Source organism: Andrographis paniculata, unplaced genomic scaffold, assembly GCF_009805555.1.
Source record: "Andrographis paniculata isolate CXL003 unplaced genomic scaffold, ASM980555v1 Contig38END, whole genome shotgun sequence".
NCBI classification, from domain to species: Eukaryota; Viridiplantae; Streptophyta; class Magnoliopsida; order Lamiales; family Acanthaceae; genus Andrographis; species Andrographis paniculata.
In genome coordinates, this window is record NW_026137571.1 from 3,151,019 (window position 1) to 3,177,941 (window position 26,923).

The following is a 26,923-nucleotide window of genomic DNA, read 5'->3' on the forward strand; positions in this document are numbered from 1 at the left end:
TGCGATGGAATGATTCCATAAGTAATTCCGTGAATAATTTACTCACAGAATTACTCACATAATTTTCCCTTGCAACATGTCAACATGATGTTTGAAATGGACTAATTTCCGTGAATAATTTTCCCGACCCCCAAAATAATTTATATTTCGATTTATCTATACCTGTCTCAAACCATATATTACGACAACAAAAATCCAAACTAAAAAGTAAATTCCACCAAGCCAAATATCTAATAAACAAAATACGAGCGAATCACATGATATTTATGAGCATAGTTCCATAATCGATAGATATCACAAAAAATAGAAACATAACCGTACAAAGGCTGCAAAGGCAAAGACAAAGGCTAACGGAATGAAAACATATATAAGCAATATAAAGTCTGTATAGCTTTATGTGCAAAGGTGTAATACTCTGAAAATGGCAAAAAAAACCTACAACAATAACATTAACTACCTGTTCGGAAAGTAACTCAGCAAACACACATCCAACCCACCAAATCCCGATGCTAGTAGTATATTATGTGGCTGCGAAAATCAGCTCAGGAGCTCTGTAATAGCTGGAGCAGATATAAGATATATTGGTCTCTTGTTTGACCTGGCAGAGAAACGGAATATAATTATTAAATACTTAAATTGCTTAAATGCAGGTTCGACTGTAAAAAAATGTAATGCAGCCAATAGTATAAATCTTGACAATTATGGGCAAATAGAATACCATTTATTTACAAACTTACTGCCAATAGTATAAATCTTGACAATTATGGTAACAAATTCGAAAAAGAATTAAATGTGGATAAAGCATGTGATAATACTGACGTAAATATATGCATGTGTGTGTACATATATGTGTTTGGATCTTAAGGTATATATAAAAAAGAAACAAGATATATCAATTCACAATGGACATTCCAACCTGTTGCTATCGATCACGGGTTCCACTGGATGTGGCTCTCCCTCTTTAAGAAACGCCCGAGTATAGACTTCACCTATTTACAGATAGAAGACAATTTTTAAATTAACACAAATCATTAAGGTGAGCTGAGATGAACTCTAGTGTCACTAAAGCACCATTTGCCGTATCCTTTAACCAAATAATGCATTTTTCCCCTTTATTAACAACTTTTAGAGTCTCTTCGCATGCCAATATGTTGCCATTCCATTTGTCAGCCCTACAGTAAAGAACAATTACTTTTAAATTATTGATATCTATTCATGAAAAATCAAGTTTGCACCAACTCTAGAATTGATATATAAAATACATCATCCGTTGTTTTTGAGACTGTAATTACAACATATAACTTTCCTGAGACATTGCTCGATGTAAGACCCGGACGATAGGAACTTCTGCCCCTATGCTCATATGTTGAAGTAATATGATGTGTTCGACCTAAGACATGAACAAGAAGAAGCATGTGTTTATGAATTATGAAATACTGCTCTAATAACCCAATCTCAACTTTTAATGTATGCAAGACTAAGGCAGAATTAGATACTGAAAAGTTTGAAGAGACTTGGTACTAGCCTAAAATTATGCCACGACTGCAAAACAAAATTTTAATATTCAATTCAACTACGTCGAGCTGTCTGAAGATCATAAAGCAGGGATGGTGGTAATCACAAGTTAGTTGGATTCAAGAAAGGAAATTTAGTTGGTTAATTGTGATGGACATATCACAGATATATGTGAAGCTAACAAGACCTCTACAGCATTCGGCAGATGAAGAAGTTACACATTGTAACGGTTCTTGGCACCCCTGTCAAGCTTCTTCGCATCCTCTTGTGCTAGAAGAGTAGGTAAATTATCTCTTAGGAAAATATGTAGAATGAAAGAGGTACTAAACATGATTGACAAGAAACTTACATGGAATATTAAACCGATATTGTCATTGTAATTCAGTAACTCTTTCCATTGTTTTCCAATGCTCACCTAAAAATGTTGATTTCATAATAACATGAATTGACATAGTGTGAGGCTATAAAATGTGGATAGTGAATTGTTCAAGTCATTCCTCAGACAAGTGAAATTTTATCTTGCCTATTTCGTACATTGACAACGGCTCTGCATATCTGAGAGGCTATAAAATGTGGATAGTGAATTGTTCAAGTCATTCCTCAGACAAGTGAAATTTTATCTTGCCTATTTCGTACATTGACAACGGCTCTGCATATCTGAGAGGCTATAAAATGTGGATAGTGAATTGTTCAAGTCATTCCTCAGACAAGTGAAATTTTATCTTGCCTATTTTGTACATTGACAACGGCTCTGCATATCTAATCTCCATGATGAAATTGCTCTCCAATCATTGCGAGCAACTGAATGGAATCAATCCCACCAAAGAAAGTTTCTATGCTAAATCATTAAAACAACAATATCGAACTAATTACATTATTAACTTCAAGACAAAAATGATAAGTTCTAATATTAGGTTTTATATAAATAAATACCATACATAATATATCTAGACAAAAAGAACCTATAATTACTTATTGCATTCTAGTTTACTTCTAATAATTGATGTGATAGAAATAAAATAAGATGTAATAACAAGATAAAGATAGAAAAAAAAAAGATCGATATAATGCTCATTTAAAATTCCTTCCCCAAATTATCCATATACAACAACTGAAATATTAAACTTTTATCTCATGTTTCAGGCAATCTGCTCTAACTTTATGTAAGTCTTACAGCTATGGCTACGATTAAATTTTATCACACATGTTCAATGTACATTAATTTATATGTACACACACTTACAAACTAATATGTTTATTGTAATAAAAAAAAGTATAAAACTAATAGTAAAACTAACTGCTTTCTTACGAAATGGTGGAATTAATTTATGTATATATGCCAAGATCCACCTATGTTTATATATACTACTTTCAAACATAAAGATGCATAATAATTGTTTTGAATGGCTGACCGCCACCATAATGTAGCAAAATTAGATGAAGATAAACAAAAATACTGTAAAATTCTCCATATCTAGAAACAATGAGATGCCAACAATCTTATTTTCTCTTGCAAATAACATTATAATTATTTGAGCGTTAAACAACTAACTCAAATTAGGAGCTTTTTGGCAAAGTAAACAACAACATTAACTACCAAGTTAACTAGTATTCCATAATCATGTAAAAGAAAGAATTAGCGAAAAAAATCACACATATTTTGAAGTAATGCATTGGCAGGGAGATAATCAAACCTTCTTTATATATGCAACAGCGCGCTTTGCATCTATTTGACAGTCACCGGGAACAACAACAATGGTGTATGCATCTCCAAGCTTAAGAGCAGGTTCTTCGGCTAGCAAATCATCACAATTTAAATAAATTGTACTCACACCAAACTCTACTAGCTTATACCCCGTCTTCTTGAAATCAGCACAGCACAATCCTCTGAAGTTTTACCAACCAACATGCTTCATGTTAAAAGGTTTTACGAGTCTTAGTTAAAATCCGAAGTTTTTTCAAAGTAAATTTCAATTGGATTCGACTATTGGTCTCTATCTACCATTAGTTGTAAAGATATAAAACACTTGAGGGGTGTTCTCATAGAGTTTGCAGATTTATATTATCCCTGTTTACTTTCATATCGAATTTGTCATGAACAAGTGGTATCGAAGCAGTCACAAATAGAGAATTCAACGAAGAATCTTCCTAATGAAAGGTATACGCCAATGTTATGCAACACCTTTGGAATCTCAGAGAATCCTATAAGATTCATAAACAAAGTGGACTATACAAAACAACAATTTAAGCATCGAATTTTAGTGAATAAAATCTCCAAATCATTGATGAATCCAAATTACAGAACACCCTAAAGCACAATGGTTGCATGAAAAGCACACCAAATTTGTATCACCGTTCCATTAGCGTATTTGAGACAGTGCAAAAATCGATTGAAGAATTTGAAAAAATCGAATCGAAATCATTTTTTTACCAGTTTTCATCCACCCAAGCATCTGGAGTGGATCCAAACCTTCAGTCCGGACACTCTCGGCCAGAGCTTCCCACAATCCATGGCTTCTTACCGTCAGCTCCCATTTATAACTAGCGGCGGTCGCAGTCGAGAGGTAGGTGGGGGAGGGCATTTGTCGACATATTGATGAAGAAGCGTGGCTAGCTACAATCTCAGAGGATTGAAATCGAAGTGATGATATGAGAACGCGTGTTTGTTGTGAAGAGGGTTGCTATTAAGATTTAGGGTTGGTAACTTTAGTTTTGTTTAAAATAAAATTAAAAAAAAAACAATTTTAATTATTTATTTTTAATAAATAAATTATTTATAAAATATGATCAGTAAATATAAGATAAAAATATTTAAAGTTTTAAATGAATATATTGAACTCTAATAAGAAAAAGAATGTAGTTTACTAAAATTGTACCAAAAATATTTTGTTATATTTGGTATTTTTTGATATGGTAAATCAATTTGCAATATTAGATAGGGGTTGAAATCTATTTTTTTTAAAATAAAAAATAATTAAAAATAATTTACGAAATGACAAAATGAACTGGTGTTAAGGTTTTGGAGAGAGAGAGGATGTAGAAATGGAATTACAAAATAAATTAGGGGAGTAATATTATTAAGTATGCCACTAATTCTCATTTACTAGACACATAATAAATAAATATATCTCAATAAAATTAAAATTAAAATTAATTTTTTTAAATAAAATTCAAATTTAGAAAAAATAAAAAAATATTAAAAATGAATATATATAAATTGACGGTTCAAACTGAAATTTGTGGTTTTAATTTTCGAATTTATCACATAATTTAATTTCATGAGTAATTTTGTGAGTAAATTTTAATTTTTTGAGGAATTGCTCACGGAATTTAATTTTGAAATGAATTTTGTGAGTAAATTTCAATTTTTTGAATAATTACTTATGATATTAATTCTATGAGTAATTTTGTAGGTATTCTGTGAATAATTACACACATAATCGATTTCGTGAGTAATTCCGTGAGTACTCATCCGTAATTACTCACGAAATTAATTCCATGAATAATTTTCGTGAGTAAAATGCAATTTGCAGTTGTTTATCTTTCTTATTCTTGTCTTTCCCTTGTCTTCCTACTCCCCCTCATATTTTAATCATTTTATTACAAATATAAACCTACAAAATACAAATTAAGACACTTTTATAGACACAAAGATTATTTACAATTTCAAATACATCAAAATAACTCATAATCGACCCGATGGTGCGATACATAGCAAAGTAAAATGATCTGGCACCGAAACTTGTACAAACTCAGCCTAGGCACACATAAAATGGATTCGAACACATCACAAACTCTAAAAATCAATTCTATAAAAATATAAACTTTAACTTACTTTTTTTAACGTTGCTTTGGGGGTGAAGTCTTTTTCGACATTTCGAACGGGATCAGAGCTCTCAGAAGTAAGGGAGACTTCCGGCAATGGCAAATATTTCTTCGGGGAGGCTCGACGGCGATTATTTCATCTGGTACTTCGATAGCGAAAGGTAGAGTGGGAGGGAAAGTGTTTTGAAGAAATAAATCTATAAAAAACGTGGGATGGTGGGTTTTATTAGAATTTTATTTTATTTTTGGGTTTAAATTTCTGTAACTAATTTCAGTATATAAATACAAATTTTAGGCACATTGTTCTAACATTTTTTTTGTACAACGGGATAATTTTGAGGTATATAATTAAATAACTTAGGTTTATATCAAAATAACGAGAGTACATAAGTCAAGTATAAACTAAAACAAAAAGTAGGAGTGCAGTGTTCTTTGGTAACGAGAATGAACTGAATCTAAATGTATTTTAGCTAAGAAGTATTTAAATCCAAGTGTCCATTTTCTTTTGTTACTAATTTACCTTTAAATATTGTTTTCTAAATTGTTTATTCATTGTTGTTCTTCAATATTCGTATAATAGAATAAACTTAAGTAAATATTATAGTATTAAATAATGATATAAAGTGATTTTTTTATTTAAAAGATAGAAGATTCGGAATTTCTACACCAAAAATATTCTATATATAAATTACAATAAATAAAAGAAAAAAAGCCAAATTTATAATTTTTGTAGGCTAGAAGATATAACATAAAAATGTTAAATATTTTTAATAAAGGGTGAAAATTATTGATCATTGAAAAATACAATAATATGTATATTACATTAAAACAATAGATGCTGAGTGTGATTTTGATTTGAATTAGGAAAGAGAAATTAAATTAGACTAACTATATCTCTATTGGTGTAATTGTTAACGTTAGCCCACCTACTAAGATACAGAAAGTAAGAAAGACAGTGCAATTCAATTAATTATATTCTAACCAAGTATATGCGAAAATTTGTTTGTATTTTGATGCATGCATTATAATCACCTCTCCCCTGTTGCCAGCACATTCATAGAGTTGTAAACAGTTGAAGTATTCAGTATGGATGTTTCATAAGTTTTTTGTCACGTCCGATCCTTAAGCTACAAGTGATTTTATGATTGTATCTGCCATTCCATCGGCAAATGGCAGCAGATGGCCAGCTCCGGGCACCTCGTGGTATCGGATCCACGGCAGCTGGCTGGCAATGTATCGCTGCAAGGTAACCGGAACTATAACATCTTCCTCTCCCTGCCACAACTGAACTGAGCCCGACCCTTCACTCTCTGCAAATGGATTCTCGAGATCCACCGGGCTGAATTCCCACTTTCCAAATGCAACTATAGCGTCACGGTGAAGGGACTCGAACTCGCCTTGTTGCCTTGGCAATCCCTGTCGGGATTACAAACACAAGCTAATGAAAACCACATTTATAAAGGAGAACAAATGATCCCCATGGATTTCTTATATATACTTTCAACAGATTCTATAAGCTTTAAATAAATTTTTCTACATATCAACATCATAATCCGATGATCAACAACTCTACACCATCTGTTATTTTGTACTAAACAAACAAAATACAATTACCAGATACTCCTTTCTGATCTCCAGTATCCTCGGAAGAAGCTCTTTGTCTTGATTGGAGAGTATGCTTGCGCTCCGAGCAATTACGCTAGAACTGGCGAATAACTTTTGGGTGTTCCACCAGTAGGTAAGCCATGGCACATAGTGAGCTACGCGAGCAACCCATCGATCTGCTGCAGGCTGCAGTTCAAATCCTTGTTGGGAAACGTTTGAAGGAATGCCTCGCCACCAGAAATTCACAGCTGGCGCAACAAGAGCTGCTCCCGCCAATCTGTTAACATAAAAATTGTTGTATTATTTTATAATTAGAAATAATGATGCTGCAAAAGTAGCTGTGGCATTAAAGCCTAACGCCCACGAAGAACCTGTGAGGAATATGTTTGAGACACGCCCAGGAAATTTGCCCGCCCATCGAAAATCCAACGATATAGAATTTGGATCCCAATTCCAATTTATCAGCAAGCGCCTCAATGTCAAAAGCCAAGCTCTTAACCGTGCGGGTAGGGTGAGGATCACTCTCTCCATAACCCGGTCTATCAAACGAAACTATGTAGATTCCTTTACTTTGAACTAAATCCTGCAGACGAGCTTGAACAATGAAGTTTGATCTACAGACAAAGAATAACCAGAAAAAGGAGATAACCTTACCGGGGAGAGATTTGCCGTTATTGCAGAAACATCATGCCTGCAAGAATCAAAGCCATGGATAAACACTATTTTGTGCTTTGCAATATCCTTTGGGACACCAAATTCTTCATAAGCCAAGTGCCTCCCATCGTCAAGCCGTATTCTGGAAGCTGTAACCGGAGGTCCACCTGCGGAGCCACATATCTTTGGAGGTGGCGGCTTTGTCGCCTGATAAGCCCAAGCAGATAACCCGACAAACCCAATCAGCAGCATTTTCGTGAACCATCCTGCTGAAAGTATTTCAAGATTGAACCTAATATGCCCAAATGTAGTATGATCATTAAAAACAAATAACAACAATCCAATTCATTGTATTATCATTTCAACAAGTTTAAACTGCCCAAACTACAAATGACCATTTTCCTTCACAAAGGCATGGATCAGTACAAAAGATCCATACAAAACTGCTTAGAGGATATTCAAGTTCGCATCAATTATGTAGCTTGATGAATTCTTAGTTGTTGTGTAATGGTGAAATATCATCAAGGTAAGTCAGATGTAAAGCATCATAATTGTTCATTTATGCGAATAAGAAATTAGTAGAAAACATCCTAGGATGTAGGCAAGATTTTGGTCGAACCTAGTAAATCTGGGTCCTTTCTTTTCACAGTTGCTTTTTAATTCGGTTTACAACATCAATAACTATTATTTGCTCAAAGAATAGGTCAGGAGAATGACACAAAACAATGTTAAATTATAGACTAGATTGCACTGAATGCTGAGGCCAAAAACAAAAAATAAAAAATAAAAAAAACGAGCAAGCACATTCTTAAGTCTTAACCAAACCTGTCGACGTAAACCTTATGCCTACATCAATTCTCGTCCATGTTTATAGCAGTCTACCAAGTAAATGAAGAAATTCAAACACATTTTCCACCAAAATCTACATACGACTAACGAAAATTGCAATAAATTAAACCTGAAGTGGCTGAAGAAGTAGCCTTTGGCTTCGGTTTCCGCGTATGCGCCCTCGCCGATGCTGCCGTTATTCGCCGCGTCTGTCCAGCCGCCATTTTTCTCCCACCAGCGACGAAACCAATTCCGCCAAGCAAAATCACGAATTTCGTGACACCGAGTGCAAATATTCTATTGCCTGAATCCGACCGCATCAGTGCACAAACCGAGGTTGATCACGTGCGTCGTTCCCTTTTTTGGGTTCACGAGTGGCGTACAGCTTTTACTGGGTTGGGCCAGTTAGCAGTCATACGGACGTGTTTGACTGGGGATTTGTCTTTTAAGGGTGTTTTATTTGGGGCTTGATTTTGAATTTAAATTTGAAATAAAACTGACAAATATAGTTATTTAGGATATTAAATTTTCTGCATCAACAAAATTATGTTTGAATTTTAAAAATTAATATATGTATATATTAAGGTCTCATTTATTTTTTTATTTGTTGATTTTTTAATATTAATTATTATATTGAAACGTAAAATATAATACAAATTAAGAAAAAACTATAAAAAAATATTTATACTAGTGTTTTATAATTATAAATTGGTCATGCCTTGCCTCTCTAGATTGGAAAAAATTATAATAATTATGTGATTGGAATATAAAAGAGTGTTTGAAAAACACTTTTTCTAAAAATAACAAAAATAAATATTTTGATAAAATTTTTATAATTTTCAACAAGTAATAATAAAAATTATAAAAAAATACGCAACTAAATATTTTAAAAATAAAATACAAAATATCTTTAATTGTCATTTTACGCATCAACAACTAATATCACGCTGCTATTTTACCCTAATTGAATCAGCTAACAACTAATCGTTAATCGAATCAGCTAACGGCTAACAACTATCAGCTAATTGTCAAACACACCTAAATATTAAAAATATTATATTTACATTTGTATTATACTCCATTTGTCTCATATCTATATATCCATTAAAAATCTTACTATTATATTGAGATACAGTAGAAATAAAGGTAAAAAGATTAAAGTACCCTTATTAGTATTGTATGATACAAAGGTGATGACATTTGTGTAATATATTGTAAATTGAAAGGGTATTTGTAATGTTAAGTAGATAGTATAAAAAATGAAATTGATATTTTGTTACGAGACAAATCAAAATAGAAAAATCAATATATTATTAAAGGACGAATGAAGTATAATACTACCATAAATATTTTTATTTTTTTTTCTTTATTTGTACTATTCAAATTCTATTTTTTATTTCTAATCTCATTCAAAAAAATTTATCAAAACTAATCACACTTAAAAATTTATTCAACATTTTTTGCCCCACTAATGGAATATACTGATCTCGTAACAGAAGGATCCATCTGGCCGTTTTTAGTTTCAACCTGATTCAATTGATCAATTCCATTGTTAATTATTCAAACCTGCGATTCCTTCTCTGCCCAATTGTTCAACGCCAATTCGGACCCCCCGTCTGTTCCAATCCTCTGCAACTCCACCGACTACAGCTTTTGCGCGGAGGTGTGGAAGTCGTACCAGAATGTACCAATCCAGAATTTTCCAATTCGCCTCCACGCTGCAAAGCAAGGAGGCCATCCCTAGAGCCAGCAAAAACTGACTCGACACGATAATCCGACACAAAATAATTGGGTTTGGGTTAAAGATTTCAACCCGATTATGTATACGAGTTGACACGAATCCGACACAATAATAAACGGGTCGGATTAGGGTTGAGGCTGTTGATGACTCCAAATGTGAGTATATTCTTAGCTTGACAAAAATGTGTATTACTCGAATTTCTGCATAAGAACCATCAAAATAATTCGTAATCGGCATACAATATTGATTTATATCACTAAGCATGATCCAGAGTTCGTTGTTGAGATTATTAACGATTTTTGCCATCTTAAGCGGTAATCTGGAACTAGAAAAGCTAAGGCAGACGCCGCAAGCTACAACCGCCTTCGTTCGCAAGCGCCCAGAACACACTTTGAAAAGACTAAGGCATGAGAGGCAAGCAGCCACCTTCACAGCCCGCAAGCGATAGCCTCTCCCGCTTGCAAGAGACAGTCCAGATACCCACCGCTGCCGACTATCACCAGATTTCAACTAAGTACTTCAACTGCAGCGGTACAACCATTCCAATTCCAGGAAGCACAAGCGAGCCGAGCTGCGCTGATGCCCTTCAGCTCTCCAGCAAGCGAGGAAGATCTGGGTCCTTAACCTTCAACGCAAGCGAAGCGGGCACCCTGGGAGTTATGGCCAGCAACTGCTTCAATAGAATAACTACCAGCAACCGCCTAACTGCTCAGCGGTTGGAACTGCCTAACAACTACTTGCAACCGTCTCTTTACATCTGCTATAAATAGGGCCAGATATCTTTATGTAAAATGATCGAATTTTAGGTGATTTCTGCATACTTTAGCATTCGTCGTCTTCCTGTTTCAAAGAGCTCCAACCCTGTAAGGGAGTTCTCCACTTGAATGGCCAAGGGAGTAGGGGTCTTCCCTCTCCCTTGCTCACGTCTTTACTGCTTTCTTAGATTAGATTACTGCTTTCGTTTACAGCTTTGTAGTTCTAATCTTTCACGCTTTCGTAGTATATAAAGAAATATCATTCATTTTTTCAAACTAAATTCTTTCACACTTTTCCACACTTATATAAATCAAGTTTAGAGAATCTCATTTCACTGGTATAGAACGAGAGAAGAATTGATTATCTAAGCCTTGTTATGCGCCAAAAGCGGTCTCAAGTTAGTTCAATGTAGTTAAGTACGCGGGAGCCTTGTCGACCTGCTTAACTGCTGTGCTAAATTCGATTTTGATTAAATAGTAGTAACATCAGGGGGTAAAGCCACTAATGAGGCAGAAATTGGGAAAATTAACGGGACATAGACGGGGGTCTATTAGGTCGCAGAAATTCCTAGTTACAGTAGGGTTTCTTTCTTAGGGTAAACTGTTTTTTTAGTCCCGTAATTAGACCCCTTTATCATTTTAGTCCCGTGAGTGAAGCCTATCGCAAACTAGTCCCATAAGTGAAAAATTTTCGCTATTTTAGTGCTCCGGTGCCGGAGACGCCCGCGTGGCTCGCCGGAGGTGACGTGTCCGCCAGGTGTCCCGCCAGGTCAGCGACACCTGGCGGACACGTGGATTTATTATTTTTTTATTTTTTTTAAATTTTTTAAAATTTTTTTAATTGGACCAAATAAAAAAAAATACAAATAAAATTAAAAATAAGTTTTTAAAAAAATTTAAAAAAATGAAAAAAAATTAAAAAAAACCCACGTGTCCGCCAGGTCAGCGACACCTGGCGGACACGTCACCTCCGGCGAGCCACGCGGGCATCTCCGGCGCCGGAGGACTAAAACAGTGAAATTTTTTCACTTATGGGACTAGTTTGCGACAGGCTCCACTTACGGGACTAAAATGATAAGGGGGTCCAGTTACGGGACTAAAAAAAGAGTTACCCTCTTTCTTATAATGTCTTAATTCTGGGTGTCATTGAAGTCTTGTTGTAAATCCCCCCAGGCCAAAATTCCAGTGTGATGAGTTCTTTACAATTTAGTTTATATAATTACAACACTTTTCTCCCATCATTTCCATAATATACATATACTCTTCCGATAACACACTTACATCATTCGGTTACCACTGGCGCTCATGTCCCGATCATTTGGTTACCACTGGCGCTCCACCTCTCGCTTTCGCTTCGCTCGTTTCCGTTCACCTCATTTTTATTGCTTTATTTACCGCTTTCAGTAGTTAAATTTCGGACCCGCTGCAAGCGGATCCTTTCTTGCATTTTTTGTCGCTTTCTTCAAGATTTTCACCTTTGAAATTCATGACTTAAAATCCTTGTGTTCGACCTGGAAACTCACCAGTAAAAAGAGTATAAATAATTGTGATAACTACTCAGGGTCTACAACCACACAATTGCTATATCTGATCATTTTCTTATAAAATCCTACTCATTAATTTTCGAATAAAATTTCCTGTAAATTTGTATGCAAATTGCAATAACCAAATTTTGTTATCAGCTCTCAACTGGAACTCGACACGACAACCCGATTATAATATTATTAATATTGATTAATATATTTATTATATATCTAATAATCATAATTTAATATTTTTTCATAAATTAATTTAAACTAAGTTCAATTTTAAATAATTCAACCTAATTAACGCTCAAACCAATAAAAACTAACCTAACACGACAACAATACAAAAAATAATTTAATTTAAATCAAGAAATTAGATTTAACTATGTATACGGGTCAACACGAGTCAACTTGAACCCGACACGATAATAAAGGGGTTAACACTAACCCGACACGATAATAAACGTATCGGGTTATAGTTGATTAATTTAACCCGTTTAAAGTATTCAACCCGATACGAACCCGACACGAATCGACCCATTGCTGATTGCCGGCTCTAGCCATCCCACGCAACGCCACCTCCTCAACACTGGTTGTGTTGGTAATCTACTATATTGGAATTAATAATCACACCAGAAAAATCGAGGCAAATTCTAGAAAGAAGAACATGATAGAACAACACACTCTGTTGTTGTGTTTTATAGAATTCACACTCTTGCCTTACGAATGAATAAAATACAATAGATGAAAGCAAATGAAAACTAAATTCACAATCCTGAAACTGCTATAAATGGTTAAATATTCAAATGTACCAATTATGTCTCAATTACTCCTACTATTAATCACAAAATTGAATTTCTTTTGACCACACTAATAATATCAAAATATCAGAATTATTTTATCATTTTTCCCCCATTAATTCTGATTTTTGTCATCAAAATTTTTCAACCCCAATAGACTTCTCATCTCGATATACTTGACTCGTGGTAATGTTTTGGTCAATATGTCAGTTTGTTGCTCTTCTCCATTAACACTCTCCACGCTAATGATCTTTTTTTCAACACATTCACGTATAAAATGATACCTCGTATCTATGTATTTGCTGCGACCATGAAACACTAGATTTTTCATTAGCGCTATTGCTAATTTATTATCAACGAACAACCTCACTTTCGAGCTTTTCCATCCAGTTAAGTCCTTCAAAAATTTCCTTAACCATACGGCTTGACAAGCAGCCGCTGTTGCTGCCATGAACTATGTTTCACAAGAAGTGAGAGCCACAGTTTGTTGCTTCTGAGATAACCACGTAATTGGATTATTCGAGAAGTAAAACATTGTCCCGGTGGTACCCTTTCGATCATCCAAATCCATTGCGCAGCTGCTGTCATTGTAGCCTACTAACTTTCCATCACTTCCTTTTGTGTATGCCAAACCATAATGCAACGTACCTTTCAAGTATTGAAGTATTTGTTTCACTACCTTCAGATGGCTTTCTTTTGGACTGCTCATATATCGACTAGCGACCCCAACAGAATAAGCAAGGTGTTGGATTATACTGTAAAGCAAACTTTTAGTACGCTTTTGTATTATTCAATTTCCTTATTAACTGGAATAAATAAATTGTTATTTCACATTGTGTTGCTTTTATTTATGTTTTATATATATTAGCATGTCCACTTATTTAATATTGTAGACAACATGGTGTGTGGAGATCACACAGAAGATCTTGTTGTCAGTTCTTTATTAAATATAAATGGGTTTCACAACTGAGATGGTTATGGACAAAACCATCGGTTTAAGTTGTAGTGTAAACTTGGAATTAGTTTGTCTTGACTATTAGTTTACACTAATGTGCTGCGTCACATTGAAAGGATCACAGTTGAGATATGTTCTTCTATTCTGACATTGAAGAACCAAGATCTCGGTAACTCTGTTAATTCTTAACCTTAGATGAAATAAATTAAATATATGGAATAAATGTTCGTTGCTTTAATTTACCATAAGTGAGAATCCTTAGTGATTCAATATGCTTCGTATTTTGGGCAACTACATTATTCGCATAGTAATTAATTTATTATCATTAAGGCACCATGTCCTGGACATCCAGGTTGATGACATCCCCTTAAGGAACTCAATAAGGATTATTGTATAAACCCTGCAGGTGGATTTAATCCGTACAATAATAAGTTTTGAGTGGTATTACTTAAGGAATTAAAAGATATTAATTAATTAAATTGTCAGAAGATTTAATTAATTAATGGATGTGGAACATCTTAAACATGGGGAATTAATTAAGTTTAATAGAAGCCCAGATTCAATTTGGGTTGGGCTGGGAGTGCAATATTAATTCTTTAATGGAATGAATTAATATTTTATGATTCGAATTATATTCAGGGCTGAATATAGAGATTTGGATCTATAAGGGAGCCCGAGCCCAACACCTTCTAAAGATCCCCGGTCTGGCCCAATTACCTGTTGGGAGACTTATTAATATGCGGTCTTTGTCAAACCCTAGTGACGTTTTTTTTTAAAAAGAGGCGAAAACCACAGGTGCAAGCCGTCAGCTCTAGGGTTTCACGAAGAGCAAAATTCGTCTCCCTCCGTTTGATAGATCGCCGCCCATCCGGTGTTCGAGCGGGGTTCGGGAACAGTCTGGAAGGTCTCTAGCGGAATCAACCTGTTCGTGATTGCTGTTGGTGGTTCCAAAAAGGGTACATCTCTAGTTCATTCTTGTAGGAGCATGCTTAGGATCGTTTAATACCATGTATGTACGCGTTGGCATCCAACAACGATCCGTGGGAATGAACAGCCCTCACCGGCGTGTTCCTACAATTGGTATCAGAGCAAGGTTTCGTGGATTGTTGGCTCTGCCAGAAAACGTGTAGTTGGTATTGTCTTTAACGTTTTCGCATGTAATGTATGGAATGAATATTTTTTTTGTGCGTGTATGTTGTTTCCCTTCGCAGCCCTTTTGGTTTTGTTGTAATCGTTTTTCCCACCAGATAATAAGTGTGGGTAGATAGGCGGTTTTGTATATAGATCCATGTATGTAGGGCTTTTCATGTTGTTTTGAGTTATACTGCGTAATTCTGAAAAAGACATGAAAAAGGGAGGCGATTTGGAAGCAGTTCGCATAAGCAGAACAGCCACGAACGCAGTGGGGCAGCGAAGCAGAGGTGGCGCTGGAGGTAAGGGCGGACATGAGGCTTGTAGTGACGGCCAAGAAACAATTTTTGGTGATGGAAATTAGGTTTTCGGCTTTTGGGCCGAAAATCTAGGGTTTCCGTCGGCTGAAACTGTTTTGGCCATAACTTTTGCCTCGGTTGTCCGTTTTCAGCCCATGATACCTTTTCGGAAACGGGAGGACGAGATCTACACGAATTACGGCTTCGCCGTAACGGCGAATGCCGCAGCCAAATTCGATCGTCTTCACGAAGTTTTCGCGACTTCTTCCCGAGGCGGCCCGGTTCCAGTTTTTCCATCGCGTGAGAGGCCGATGTCTAGCATCTGTCCGCGCCCCTTTTAATCCTGTAATGGTTGTCTTAGGCTATTGGTTAGGGTTTTAAGGGCTGCGTGAGTGTGCTTTTAATTTTCTGCCTTTTATTGCTTTGTGGATGTATTTAAATTAATGCTTGCCAAAGTATTATGTGATATGCATGATTATGTGACAGGCATGATTTAAATTTACAAGCATGTTAGGAGCATGCTAGGAATTTAATTATTCTATGCATGCTGTCAAAACCTTAAAGTTTAAATGACTAAGTATTTAAGTTGAATTATTATTAATTCATGGGCCTCCATAATTGATCTTTAAGTAAAGTGTTTGTTATACGCGGGATCCATGGGGTCTCCTCCCTAACGGATATTAACATGCACAAGTTTACTAGATAAGATTTCAATTAAAGTGATTTAATTTTAAGTAAAGTGTGTGGCATACGTGGGATCCATGGGGTCTCCTCCCTAACAGATATGTCACTCATAAGTTTACTAGATAAATTAATTCGTGATAACTGTAGGAGATTATTTGCATTAAATATGACTGCCCTTCGGTTGCATATTAACTGTAAATAGTTGTCCTTGGCGTTAAATTATGGTCATTACTTAGATGTGGATTTTAAATATAACCCCCCAACGGGGTCCCTGTTTTAATTCACATGGCCAGTTCTAAAGTATCGGCAATTAATTTCATTCGTCATAAGGATAAGTTGATGAGATAATGAAATTATAGGCTAGCTGCCTGTTTGGTGAATGCATGTGTAAACGTCCGTCATAACATGGCTTGCATGTGCGATTTACTGAGCTGTCGTGATATGTATAATCTCGTGGTTTTTGAGGTTTTCCCATGATTTTATGCTTATGTGTTAATGTGAATTACTGCTTACGTGTTTGCATGTTTCTGTTTGTTTATTTCAGTTATCAAAATGTCGTTCAATCCACTTATGACTGTTCTCAATCAAAACAAACTCGTTGGTCCGAATTATTTGGACTGGAAACGAAATCTGGACATTGTCCTTGCTGCGGATGACTATAAATTCGTCCTAAGCACCCCTGCTCCAGCAGACTTAACTGAGGAATCCACTGAAGAGGAAAGGGAGGCTCATCGGAAGTGGCATAGGGCTGATCAAATGAGCCGTTGCTACATATTGGCGTCATTAACCAATATGTTGCAATTGCAGGTTGAAAAGTTGCCTACTGCTACTGACATGATGTTGAGCCTCAAGGAGCTCTTTGGTGAGTCAGATAGGGCTGCTCGATTTGAGGCAATGAGGAAGATTATGACTTCCTTCATGCCAGAGGGAACTTCTGTGCGTGAGCATGTTCTCAAGATGATGGAAAATCTGAATGAGATAGAGCTGCTCGGGGGTCAAATCGATGCTGACACCAAGATCGATATGATCCTGCACTCACTCCCTAAGTCCTACGAGAATTTCCGTCTCAACACAATCCTGACCAAGAAGGACTATACTTTAGCCGAGCTTCTTGTGGATTTGGTTGCAGCGGAGGGACTCATGGGTAGGACTCCACAGGCGCTGTTTTCTGCGCAGTCTGGACCTTCTTCGTCGAAAGGCGGGAAGAAGAAAAAGCCTGCCAAGAAAAAGGGTGCTGCAAATAGTGGGAGCAAGTCGGTCGCGCCTTCTGGTGGCGTGAAGAAGCCAAAGGGGAAGTGCTTTAAATGCAGCAAGACAGGACATTGGAAAGCTGATTGTCCCCTTCTGAAGGGCAAAGATGGTACGTCTTCTACTTTGCTTGTTGAAACATGTTTCGCGGCTAGTTCTACCAGTATTTGGGTAGTAGATACAGGAGCCACTGATCATGTTTGTTGTACAATGCAGGGGTTCCTGCCACCAAGGCAGCTGAGTGAGGGCGAGATTATCATAAGCTTGGGAGATGCAACCAGAGTGGCAGCGGTTGCAGTGGGAGATGTGCATTTATCTTTTTCTGATTCAGTTTTAGTTTTAAAGAACGTTTTGTATGTGCCAAGTTTTAGAAAGAATTTAATTTCAGTTTCGAAACTTTTTGTGGATGGATATTCAGTTGTTTTTAATAAAAGCGTTTTTATTATGAGAAACAAAGTTGTTATCTGTTCTGGCACATTGGAAAACAATCTTTATACTATTACTAGTGCGCATCAAACTGAAACCAATACTCAAGTTCATGCATCTTCATCATTAAAAAGAAAACAATCTTCTAAATCGAATCAAACATATCTTTGGCACCTTAGATTGGGTCATGTCAACCTTAGGAGGATCCAAAGACTAGTGAGCAGTGGTTTCTTGGACTCTCTCCAAGTGGAACCATTCTCAGTCTGCGAGTCCTGCTTGGAAGGCAAGATGACCTCCAGGCCTTTTAAGGCCAAGGGAAATAGGGCTAATGAAGTGTTAGAATTGATTCACTCTGATGTATGTGGGCCTATGTCAATTCAAGCTAGGGGTGGTTTTGAGTATTTTGTGACTTTCACAGATGACTACTCAAAATATGGATACATTTACTTGATGCGCCGCAAGTCTGAATGCTTTGACAAGTTCAGAGAATTCAAGGCAGAAGCGGAGAACCGTCAAGGTAAAAGTATCAAGTCATTACGGTCTGATCGTGGTGGCGAATACCTTAGCGCTGAATTTAGGCAATATTTGTTAGAGAATGGGATTACATCCCAGTTGACTGCGCCTGGTACTCCGCAACAGAATGGCGTGGCAGAGAGGAGGAATAGGACTCTTTTAGAAATGGTGAGGTCAATGATGAGTTATGCTTCTCTACCCATCTCGTTTTGGGGATATGCCTTGGAAACAGCGGCGTACATCCTGAATTATGTGCCTTCCAAATCAGTTCCTAAAACCCCAATAGAATTGTGGTCCGGGCGAAAGCCCAGCATGAACCACATTCGGATTTGGGGCTGTCCAGCACACGTGTTGGACAAGGAAGCTGATAAGTTGGCATCTAGGACGGAAGTACGGCTATTTGTAGGATACCCTAAAGGAACATGAGGGGGTTGTTTTTATAGTCCTAAAGACCAGAAGGTAGTGGTGAGCACCAATGCCAGGTTTTTAGAAGAAGACTATATGCATGAGCATAAGACCCCAAGTGAAATTATTCTTTACGAATTAAGGGGAGACAATCAAGTACCAAGTGTACAAGAAGATATACCACAACAAACTGCACAGCGTGTTGACCCTTATGTCACCACACATGAATTGCCTCGGCGTAGTGGGAGGGTAACTCGATTACCCAGTCGTTTCTTGTTAGTGGGAGAGTCCTCGGATTCAGTCCCCAGTGATGAACAAGAACCTGATCCCTGTACCTATAAAGAGGCAATCCAAGATGTTGATGCAGATTCTTGGCATAAGGCCATGGATTCAGAAATAGAATCCATGCATGCTATGGAGGTCTATGACCTCAAAGACCTTCCCAAAGGCAAGAAAGCCATTGGGAGCAAATGGGTCTTTAGGCGTAAGAGAGGACCTGACGGGAAGGTTACTACCTTCAAGGCACGGTTGGTTGCAAAAGGTTTTACCCAGAAAGAGGGCATCGATTATGATGAAACCTTTTCACCAGTAGCCATGCTAAAGTCAATCCGGATACTCTTATCCATAGCAAGTCACATGGACTATGAGGTTTGGCAAATGGATGTCAAGACAGCATTCCTTAACGGGAATCTGGATAAGGACATCTATATGCAGCAACTTGAGGGTTATGTGAAGAAAGGCCAAGAGCATCAAGTCTGGAAGCTAAAGAAGTCTCTTTATGGACTTAAACAAGCTTCCAGATCTTGGAATATTCGCTTTGATGAGGTGATCAAATCCTTTGGATTTGAGCAATGTCCAAGTGAAAGTTGTGTGTACAAGAGGTGCAACGGAAACGTAGTGGTATTCTTGATACTATACGTTTCTTCTCATTGGAAACAATGTCAAGATATTATTAGACGTAAAGGTATGGCTTTCTGAACAGTTTCAAATGAAGGACATGGGAGATGCATCGTACATTCTTGGTATGAAGGTCACTCGTGATCGGAAGAAAAGAATGTTGTGCTTATCTCAAGCCGCCTACATTGATACTGTGCTTGCCCGTTTCAGCATGCAGAACTCCAAGAAAGGATTCTTACCTTTCAGACAAGGAGTTGCTCTATCTCAGGATATGTGTCCTAAAACACAAAAGGAGATAGATGAGATGGCTAACATTCCTTATGCTTCGGCTGTAGGAAGTCTCATGTATGCCATGCTGTGCACGAGGCCTGATATCTGCTATGCTGTTGGCATGGTAGCTAGGTATCAGTCCAAACCTGGTCAAGGACACTGGATTGCGGTAAAACATATTCTCAAGTATCTGAAAAGAACTCGAGATTATAGTTTGGTTTACCAGTCTGACAATCTAGTTCCTTTGGGTTACACTGATTCAGATTTTCAAGGTGATCGAGATGAGAGAAAGTCAACCTCGGGTTATGCGTTTACCTTGGGAGGCGGAGCTATTTCATGGAGAAGCGTAAAGCAGAAATGCATCGCAGATTCTACCATGGAAGCCGAGTATGTTGCTGCTTCTGAAGCAGCAAAAGAGGCTGTATGGCTCAGGAGCTTCTTGTATGACTTAGGGGTGTCTGAGAGTTTGCCTGAGCGTGTAATCATTTATTGTGATAACGCTGGTGCAGTGGCAAACTCAAAAGAACCTAGAGCTCATAAAGCAAGTAAACACATAGAAAGGAAGTACCACATCATACGAGACATCGTAAAGCGAGGAGACATAGCTGTCACTAAGATTGCATCGTTGGACAACTTGGCAGATCCCTTCACGAAGACTTTACCCATTAAGGTTTTCGAGAAACACGTAGACGGCCTTGGTTTACGATACATTGCAGCTAGACTTTAATATAAGTGGGAGAGCATGTTTTTGCATTGTATACTAAAAGTTTAGCTTTAGTATAAGTGGGAGATTGTTGGATTATACTGTAAAGCAAACTTTTAGTACGCTTTTGTATTATTCAATTTCCTTATTAACTGGAATAAATAAATTGTTATTTCACATTGTGTTGCTTTTATTTATGTTTTATATATATTAGCATGTCCACTTATTTAATATTGTAGACAACATGGTGTGTGGAGATCACACAGAAGATCTTGTTGTCAGTTCTTTATTAAATATAAATGGGTTTCACAACTGAGATGGTTATGGACAAAACCATCGGTTTAAGTTGTAGTGTAAACTTGGAATTAGTTTGTCTTGACTATTAGTTTACACTAATGTGCTGCGTCACATTGAAAGGATCACAGTTGAGATATGTTCTTCTATTCTGACATTGAAGAACCAAGATCTCGGTAACTCTGTTAATTCTTAACCTTAGATGAAATAAATTAAATATATGGAATAAATGTTCGTTGCTTTAATTTACCATAAGTGAGAATCCTTAGTGATTCAATATGCTTCGTATTTTGGGCAACTACATTATTCGCATAGTAATTAATTTATTATCATTAAGGCACCATGTCCTGGACATCCAGGTTGATGACATCCCCTTAAGGAACTCAATAAGGATTATTGTATAAACCCTGCAGGTGGATTTAATCCGTACAATAATAAGTTTTGAGTGGTATTACTTAAGGAATTAAAAGATATTAATTAATTAAATTGTCAGAAGATTTAATTAATTAATGGATGTGGAACATCTTAAACATGGGGAATTAATTAAGTTTAATAGAAGCCCAGATTCAATTTGGGTTGGGCTGGGAGTGCAATATTAATTCTTTAATGGAATGAATTAATATTTTATGATTCGAATTATATTCAGGGCTGAATATAGAGATTTGGATCTATAAGGGAGCCCGAGCCCAACACCTTCTAAAGATCCCCGGTCTGGCCCAATTACCTGTTGGGAGACTTATTAATATGCGGTCTTTGTCAAACCCTAGTGACGTTTTTTTTTAAAAAGAGGCGAAAACCACAGGTGCAAGCCGTCAGCTCTAGGGTTTCACGAAGAGCAAAATTCGTCTCCCTCCGTTTGATAGATCGCCGCCCATCCGGTGTTCGAGCGGGGTTCGGGAACAGTCTGGAAGGTCTCTAGCGGAATCAACCTGTTCGTGATTGCTGTTGGTGGTTCCAAAAAGGGTACATCTCTAGTTCATTCTTATAGGAGCATGCTTAGGATCGTTTAATACCATGTATGTACGCGTTGGCATCCAACAACGATCCGTGGGAATGAACAGCCCTCACCGGCGTGTTCCTACACAAGGTCTAGTCTTGTATGAGTTAAGTATCTAAGATGACCAATGAGTTGGCGATAATATGTTGCATTTACAGGTGTCTTCCTTATCCTTCAATAAGCTAAACTTTGCATCCATCGGCCACTTTGTTGGATTACAGTCCCACATTCCAGTTGCTTGTATAATCCACTTTGCATACCCGCTTTGACTTATCTCGATGCCTTTCTCACTTTGCCGCACTTCTATTCCCATGTAGTATGTCAACAGCCACAAGTAACTCATCTCGAACACCTGTTGCATTTTAACTTTGAACCGAATTACTTGGTCTTCATTTGATCCGATGACAATTAAATCATCCACATATATACCAACTATCAAAATTGTATTGAAACCATGAAGCTTATACACCGCTTGCTGTTGTAAACACCTTGTAAAGCCCAAATCTTTGAATGCCTTGTCAAGACGTATGTTCCATGCTCGGGGCGATGTAAGCCATAGAGGGCCTTGTATAAACGGTATACCATATGCTTCTTCCCTTTAGAAACAAAACCATCGGGTTGAGACACGCATACTTCTTCTTGCAATTCTCCATTTAAGAACGCCGACTTTAAATCAAGTTGATGGACCAACCATCCTTTCATAGCAACTATAGCCAATAGCAGCCTTATAGTTTCCAATCGGGCCACTGGTGCAAAAACTTCATCAAAATCGATCCCTTTTTGTTGAATGTATCCTTTTGCAACCAATCGAGCTTTTTGTTTGACAATATTTTCATCAGCATCTTTCTTAACTTCAAACACCCATTTCAGTCCGATTGGTTTGTGCCCAGGTGGAAGAGTTGTAAGCTAACAAGTACGATTATTTTGAATAGAACACAATTCCGCTTTCATTGTTTCCTGCCATAAAGGAACACTAACAACATCTGTAAATGTTGTAGGTTCATCACCAACAAACATCAATTCATCGGATCCTTTTCCATATGCTCCGTCTCATTGTAGATATCTGGTGAGACTTCGAAAGCCTTTAATAGGAGTGTGTTCATTCGTCGAGGGGTCCACATTTGCTGCACAATTTTTGCTCGAAGGAGCTGCAGTCGGAGCTGCTGCAGAATTTCCATCAACATCTCAGCAAGCTGATGTTCGCCATTGGTATTGGCTAGTACTTCTTCCGGGATATGATTGAAAAAATCATTAACCCACAATTTACTTACATCAGCCTCTTCCATGTGTAATTGAGCCCAACTTCATTTTTTATTTTCATCGAAAACGACGTCACGAGCAACCATAACCTTCAGCTCAATTGGGTTCAACATTCGGTAGGCTTTAGAACCCGATTCAACTCCCAAATAAACCATTGGAGTGTTGCAATTTCTAAGCTTCGAAACCTAATCAACCAGCTTCTTCATATACCTAATGCACCCAAACACTTTTAGGTGCTCAAGTGTTGGTTTAAATCCTTTTAGACCTTTATATGACGTCATCCCTTTCACTCCTTTAGTCGAAATACTGTTGAGTATGTAGACAACATGTCTAATAGCTTCACCCCACATTACATCAGGCACATTAATCATTCGTAATAATGACCTCGTAACCTCAAGAATGCTTCTATTATGACGCTCCGCCACACCATTTTGTTGAGGGGAGTAAGAGGTTGTAAGTTGCCTCTGAATTTCTTTCTGCTCACAAAACTTATTAGATTTTTTAGAGGTGAATTTTCCCCCAACGATCACTCCACAATCCTTTCAACTTCATCGATGTCTCTTTCTCAAATTTTACTTTGAATTTTGCAAAATTGGCAAAGGCTTCATCCTTCGATTTTAACATATAAACTCACATGTAATGACTGAAATCATCAACTATTAACATGAAGTAACGGTTACCTGACACTGTTGAGGGAGATATCGGACCACATAGATCCGCATGAACCAATTCAAGAGGTTGACTTGCCCGCCATTGAGCTTCTTTTGGGAACAAATGTCTCGATTGTTTTACAACCATACATCCCTCACAAACTTGCGTAGGATGTTGTACAATGGGAACTCCATGAACCAATTCATTTCAACCCATCCACTCGATTGTACAAAAATTCACGTGACCCAATCGAGCATGCCACATCCATGCTTTGTTATTAAGATTCGCCATTAGGCAAACGGGTTGAGTAGTCTCAAGTGCAATCTTATACAATCGATTTCTCGATCGTTCCACCCTCATAATTAAACGACAAACATCATCATGAATCTTTAAGAAATCATCTATCATCTCAAATTTGTATCCCAATTCAATCATCTGTCGAAGACTCAAAATATTACTATGTAAAGCCGGGATAAAATATACCTCCGAGATGAGTTGTTGTTCTCCATTTTTGCACTTCAATAAGATTGACCCTTTGCCTGCAATCTAAACCTTAGAACCGCCCCCAAGACGAACCTCGCCAGTGACTTTTTCATCAAACTCTGCAAATAAACTTTGTGTTCCAGTCATATGATTGCTCGCACCATTATCAAGGTACCAAACATCTTCTCTAGCCTCGTCAGTCCCTTCGAATGTACTAGGACATACATTTTTCTTATTCAATAGATACAACGTATTTTTTCTCTTTCCATAGATGCTAAGCAACAAAGGTGGTTCTTCCTATTGCGTTTCAACCAAATTTGTTTCGTCCATTTTCTCTTTTGGCGCTTTGCATTCGGATGCATAATGACTGTATTTTTCAAAATTGAAACACTTAATGTGTTTCTTATCTCTTGGCTTGTAATTGTTGTTACCAGTATTTCATTGCCAATTGGGTCTACCTCGACCAGCTCTACCACGGCCTCCACGACCTCCTCTGTCGTTCAAATCGCGTCCTCGTCCTCCAGACGATCCTCCTGCAATTTTGTTAACTTGGTGGTTTTCAGTTTTGGTAAGCAGCGGGTTGGTTTCAGCACTCCCATTACCACTTCAAAGTTGTAATCTATCTTCATATGCCTTCAATCTACCGACAACCTCATCGAACGACATGAAGTCAATATCTTAATATTTCTCAATCGAAGCTACCAATTGTAGGTACTTGTCGGGGACTGAATCGAACAATTTTTGCACCAGAACACTATCCTCAAGCGTCACCACAAGGATGTTATATTTGGACATCATCCCACTCAATTTTCCGCTGAATTCATCAACTGTTTCCCCATCCTTCATCCGAAGAGCCTTAAACTCACTTTTTAGCGTGTGTAATCGCGTCCTCTACACTCGATCAGCCCCAAGGTAACACAACTTTAATGAATCTCATACTTCTCTTTCCATCTTCTTCTTGGCCACTTGTAGTAGAATATCCTCCGGTAACCCTTTTAAAATGAAAGCTCTTGCCGATTTACTTTTCTTCACATCAAACTCCTTGTTATCCGGTAGTTCAACAGACTCCCACAACCCTTGTGCGTCCAAAATAGCTTCCACCCATATCACCAAGTGGTGTAATTCAAAAACGTTAGTATGAGACACTGGTACGACACACCACCACGGTCTTTTCCTTGAGTTACTAAAGCCATGTCTTCCAATCGTAGATATTTGGGCATAACACGACACAACGCTATGATACCAAGTGTTGGTAATCTACTATATTGGAATTAAGAATCACACCAGAAAAATCGAGGCAAATTCTAGAAAGAAGAATAGGACAGAACATCACACTCTGTTGTTGTGTTTTCTAGAATTCACACTCGTCTTACGAATGAATAAAATACAATAGATAAAAACAAATGAAAACTAAATTCACAATCCTGAAACTGCTAGAAATGGTTAAATATTCAAATGTACCAATTATGTCTCAATTACTCCCACCATTAATCACCAAATTGAATTTCTTTGGGCCACACTAATAATATCCAAAAATTAGAATTATTTCATCAGGCTGATCTCTGGCAATTGGAGTTTGATTTCTGCCTTCGCGGCTCCTTCGCCACCGTCTGATTTCAACGTATCATATTTGCCCATCGCCGTCAGCTATTTCATCCCCACTGCCGATCAAGATAACCATATGCTCACCTTTCTCTATCCTTCTTCTGTTACTCACCACAGATGCCCCCTCCGGACGCGTTGGTGGCTGTTCGTCCTCCTATCGCACAGCGGAAATCAGCGCGGAGCGCCGGCAAGGAGAGCCCGAACATCAGCCCGCCATGCGAATGGACGACATTCCACAACTTGAGTTATTTGGTTACGAAGGAGATAATCATCATCCGTGGTATGGTCCAGTGCCAGTGGTGCGAGCAGCAGTTGAATATAGAGTTTCATATGCAAGAGAAGTTCGATGAGGTGACGACGTATTTCCAGCAGCACAAGGCAGAGATGTATTACAGGGCTCCCGCCTCCAAAGGAATGGCAATGTCCAATGCTCCTTCGGTGTGGATACTACTAGCATGAGAACGCCCTAAAACTGGAATATCCATAAACTTCTTGGGGCCAATGATCGGATGCTGCACGCTGGAGCAGTTCAACTATATCTACCCACCACACATTAGCTGGAGGTTGGCTCATTGAGTAACAGAGGAATCGGGTCGTGGATAATATCGTTTCCGATCGAAACTTTGTTGGCGGTTTGGACATGAAGGAATAAAAACGGGTGTGTTTATATCACAAACGACGGTGTTGGATTCTTCTGTTACGACACATCAGTGTGTTATGTTAGTGGAATAAAAAATGCTGAATAAATTTTTAAGTAGGATTAGTTTTGATAAATTTTTTTGGATGGAACTAAAAATGAAAAAATGGCAATTGAATAGGACTGGATTTGAGTTTTGCTCTAAAAATAAATGAA

At 37.4% G+C, this 26,923-nt stretch overlaps 2 protein-coding genes across 8 annotated transcripts; both read right to left on the minus strand.

The window, feature by feature from the left end:
- Positions 1 to 234: 234 nt before the first annotated feature.
- On the minus strand, positions 235 to 4,169 carry LOC127250960 (uncharacterized). 2 transcript variants are annotated; one of them, XM_051274469.1, is made up of 7 exons: positions 3,947 to 4,169; positions 3,210 to 3,310; positions 1,865 to 1,930; positions 1,734 to 1,785; positions 1,072 to 1,390; positions 917 to 989; positions 235 to 598 (listed from the first exon to the last, which is right to left on the minus strand). In XM_051274469.1, the coding sequence occupies exons 1-5, from the start codon at positions 4,095 to 4,097 to the stop codon at positions 1,224 to 1,226; spliced, it is 537 nt and encodes a 178-aa protein (XP_051130426.1). In that variant the 5' UTR covers positions 4,098 to 4,169; the 3' UTR covers positions 235 to 598; positions 917 to 989; positions 1,072 to 1,223. The 2 variants fall into 2 exon arrangements, 1 of the variants encoding a protein (XP_051130426.1); XR_007838807.1 differs by lacking the exons at positions 1,734 to 1,785; positions 1,865 to 1,930 and having other exon boundaries at positions 3,210 to 3,425.
- Positions 4,170 to 6,284: 2,115 nt separating this feature from the next.
- Positions 6,285 to 8,791, minus strand: LOC127250958 (uncharacterized). Of its 6 annotated transcripts, none has more exons than XM_051274463.1 (5): positions 8,558 to 8,791; positions 7,600 to 7,865; positions 7,317 to 7,528; positions 6,955 to 7,222; positions 6,285 to 6,756 (listed from the first exon to the last, which is right to left on the minus strand). In XM_051274463.1, the coding sequence occupies exons 1-5, from the start codon at positions 8,745 to 8,747 to the stop codon at positions 6,463 to 6,465; spliced, it is 1,230 nt and encodes a 409-aa protein (XP_051130420.1). In that variant the 5' UTR covers positions 8,748 to 8,791; the 3' UTR covers positions 6,285 to 6,462. The 6 variants fall into 6 exon arrangements, with proteins under 6 accessions (XP_051130420.1, XP_051130419.1, XP_051130421.1 ...); XM_051274462.1 differs by having other exon boundaries at positions 7,600 to 7,868; XM_051274464.1 differs by having other exon boundaries at positions 7,600 to 7,891; positions 8,558 to 8,673.
- Positions 8,792 to 26,923: the final 18,132 nt, after the last annotated feature.

Bases quoted from the DNA above. Each gene is read 5' to 3' on its own strand.
- LOC127250960 (XM_051274469.1), bottom strand. From the start codon at position 4,097: ATGCCCTCCCCCACCTACCTCTCGACTGCGACCGCCGCTAGTTATAAA. The intron at 1,931-3,209 runs GTTTGATTATCT...CAACATTTTTAG, and splicing joins CTGTTGCATATATAAAGAAG to GTGAGCATTGGAAAACAATG. The intron at 1,391-1,733 runs GTAACTTCTTCA...TTCATGTCTTAG, and splicing joins GCCAAGAACCGTTACAATGT to GTCGAACACATCATATTACT.
- LOC127250958 (XM_051274462.1), bottom strand. From the start codon at position 8,747: ATGCGGTCGGATTCAGGCAATAGAATATTTGCACTCGGTGTCACGAAA. The intron at 7,869-8,557 runs GTTTAATTTATT...AAATACTTTCAG, and splicing joins TACTTCTTCAGCCACTTCAG to CAGGATGGTTCACGAAAATG. The intron at 7,223-7,316 runs GTTCTTCGTGGG...TTATGTTAACAG, and splicing joins CTCAAACATATTCCTCACAG to ATTGGCGGGAGCAGCTCTTG.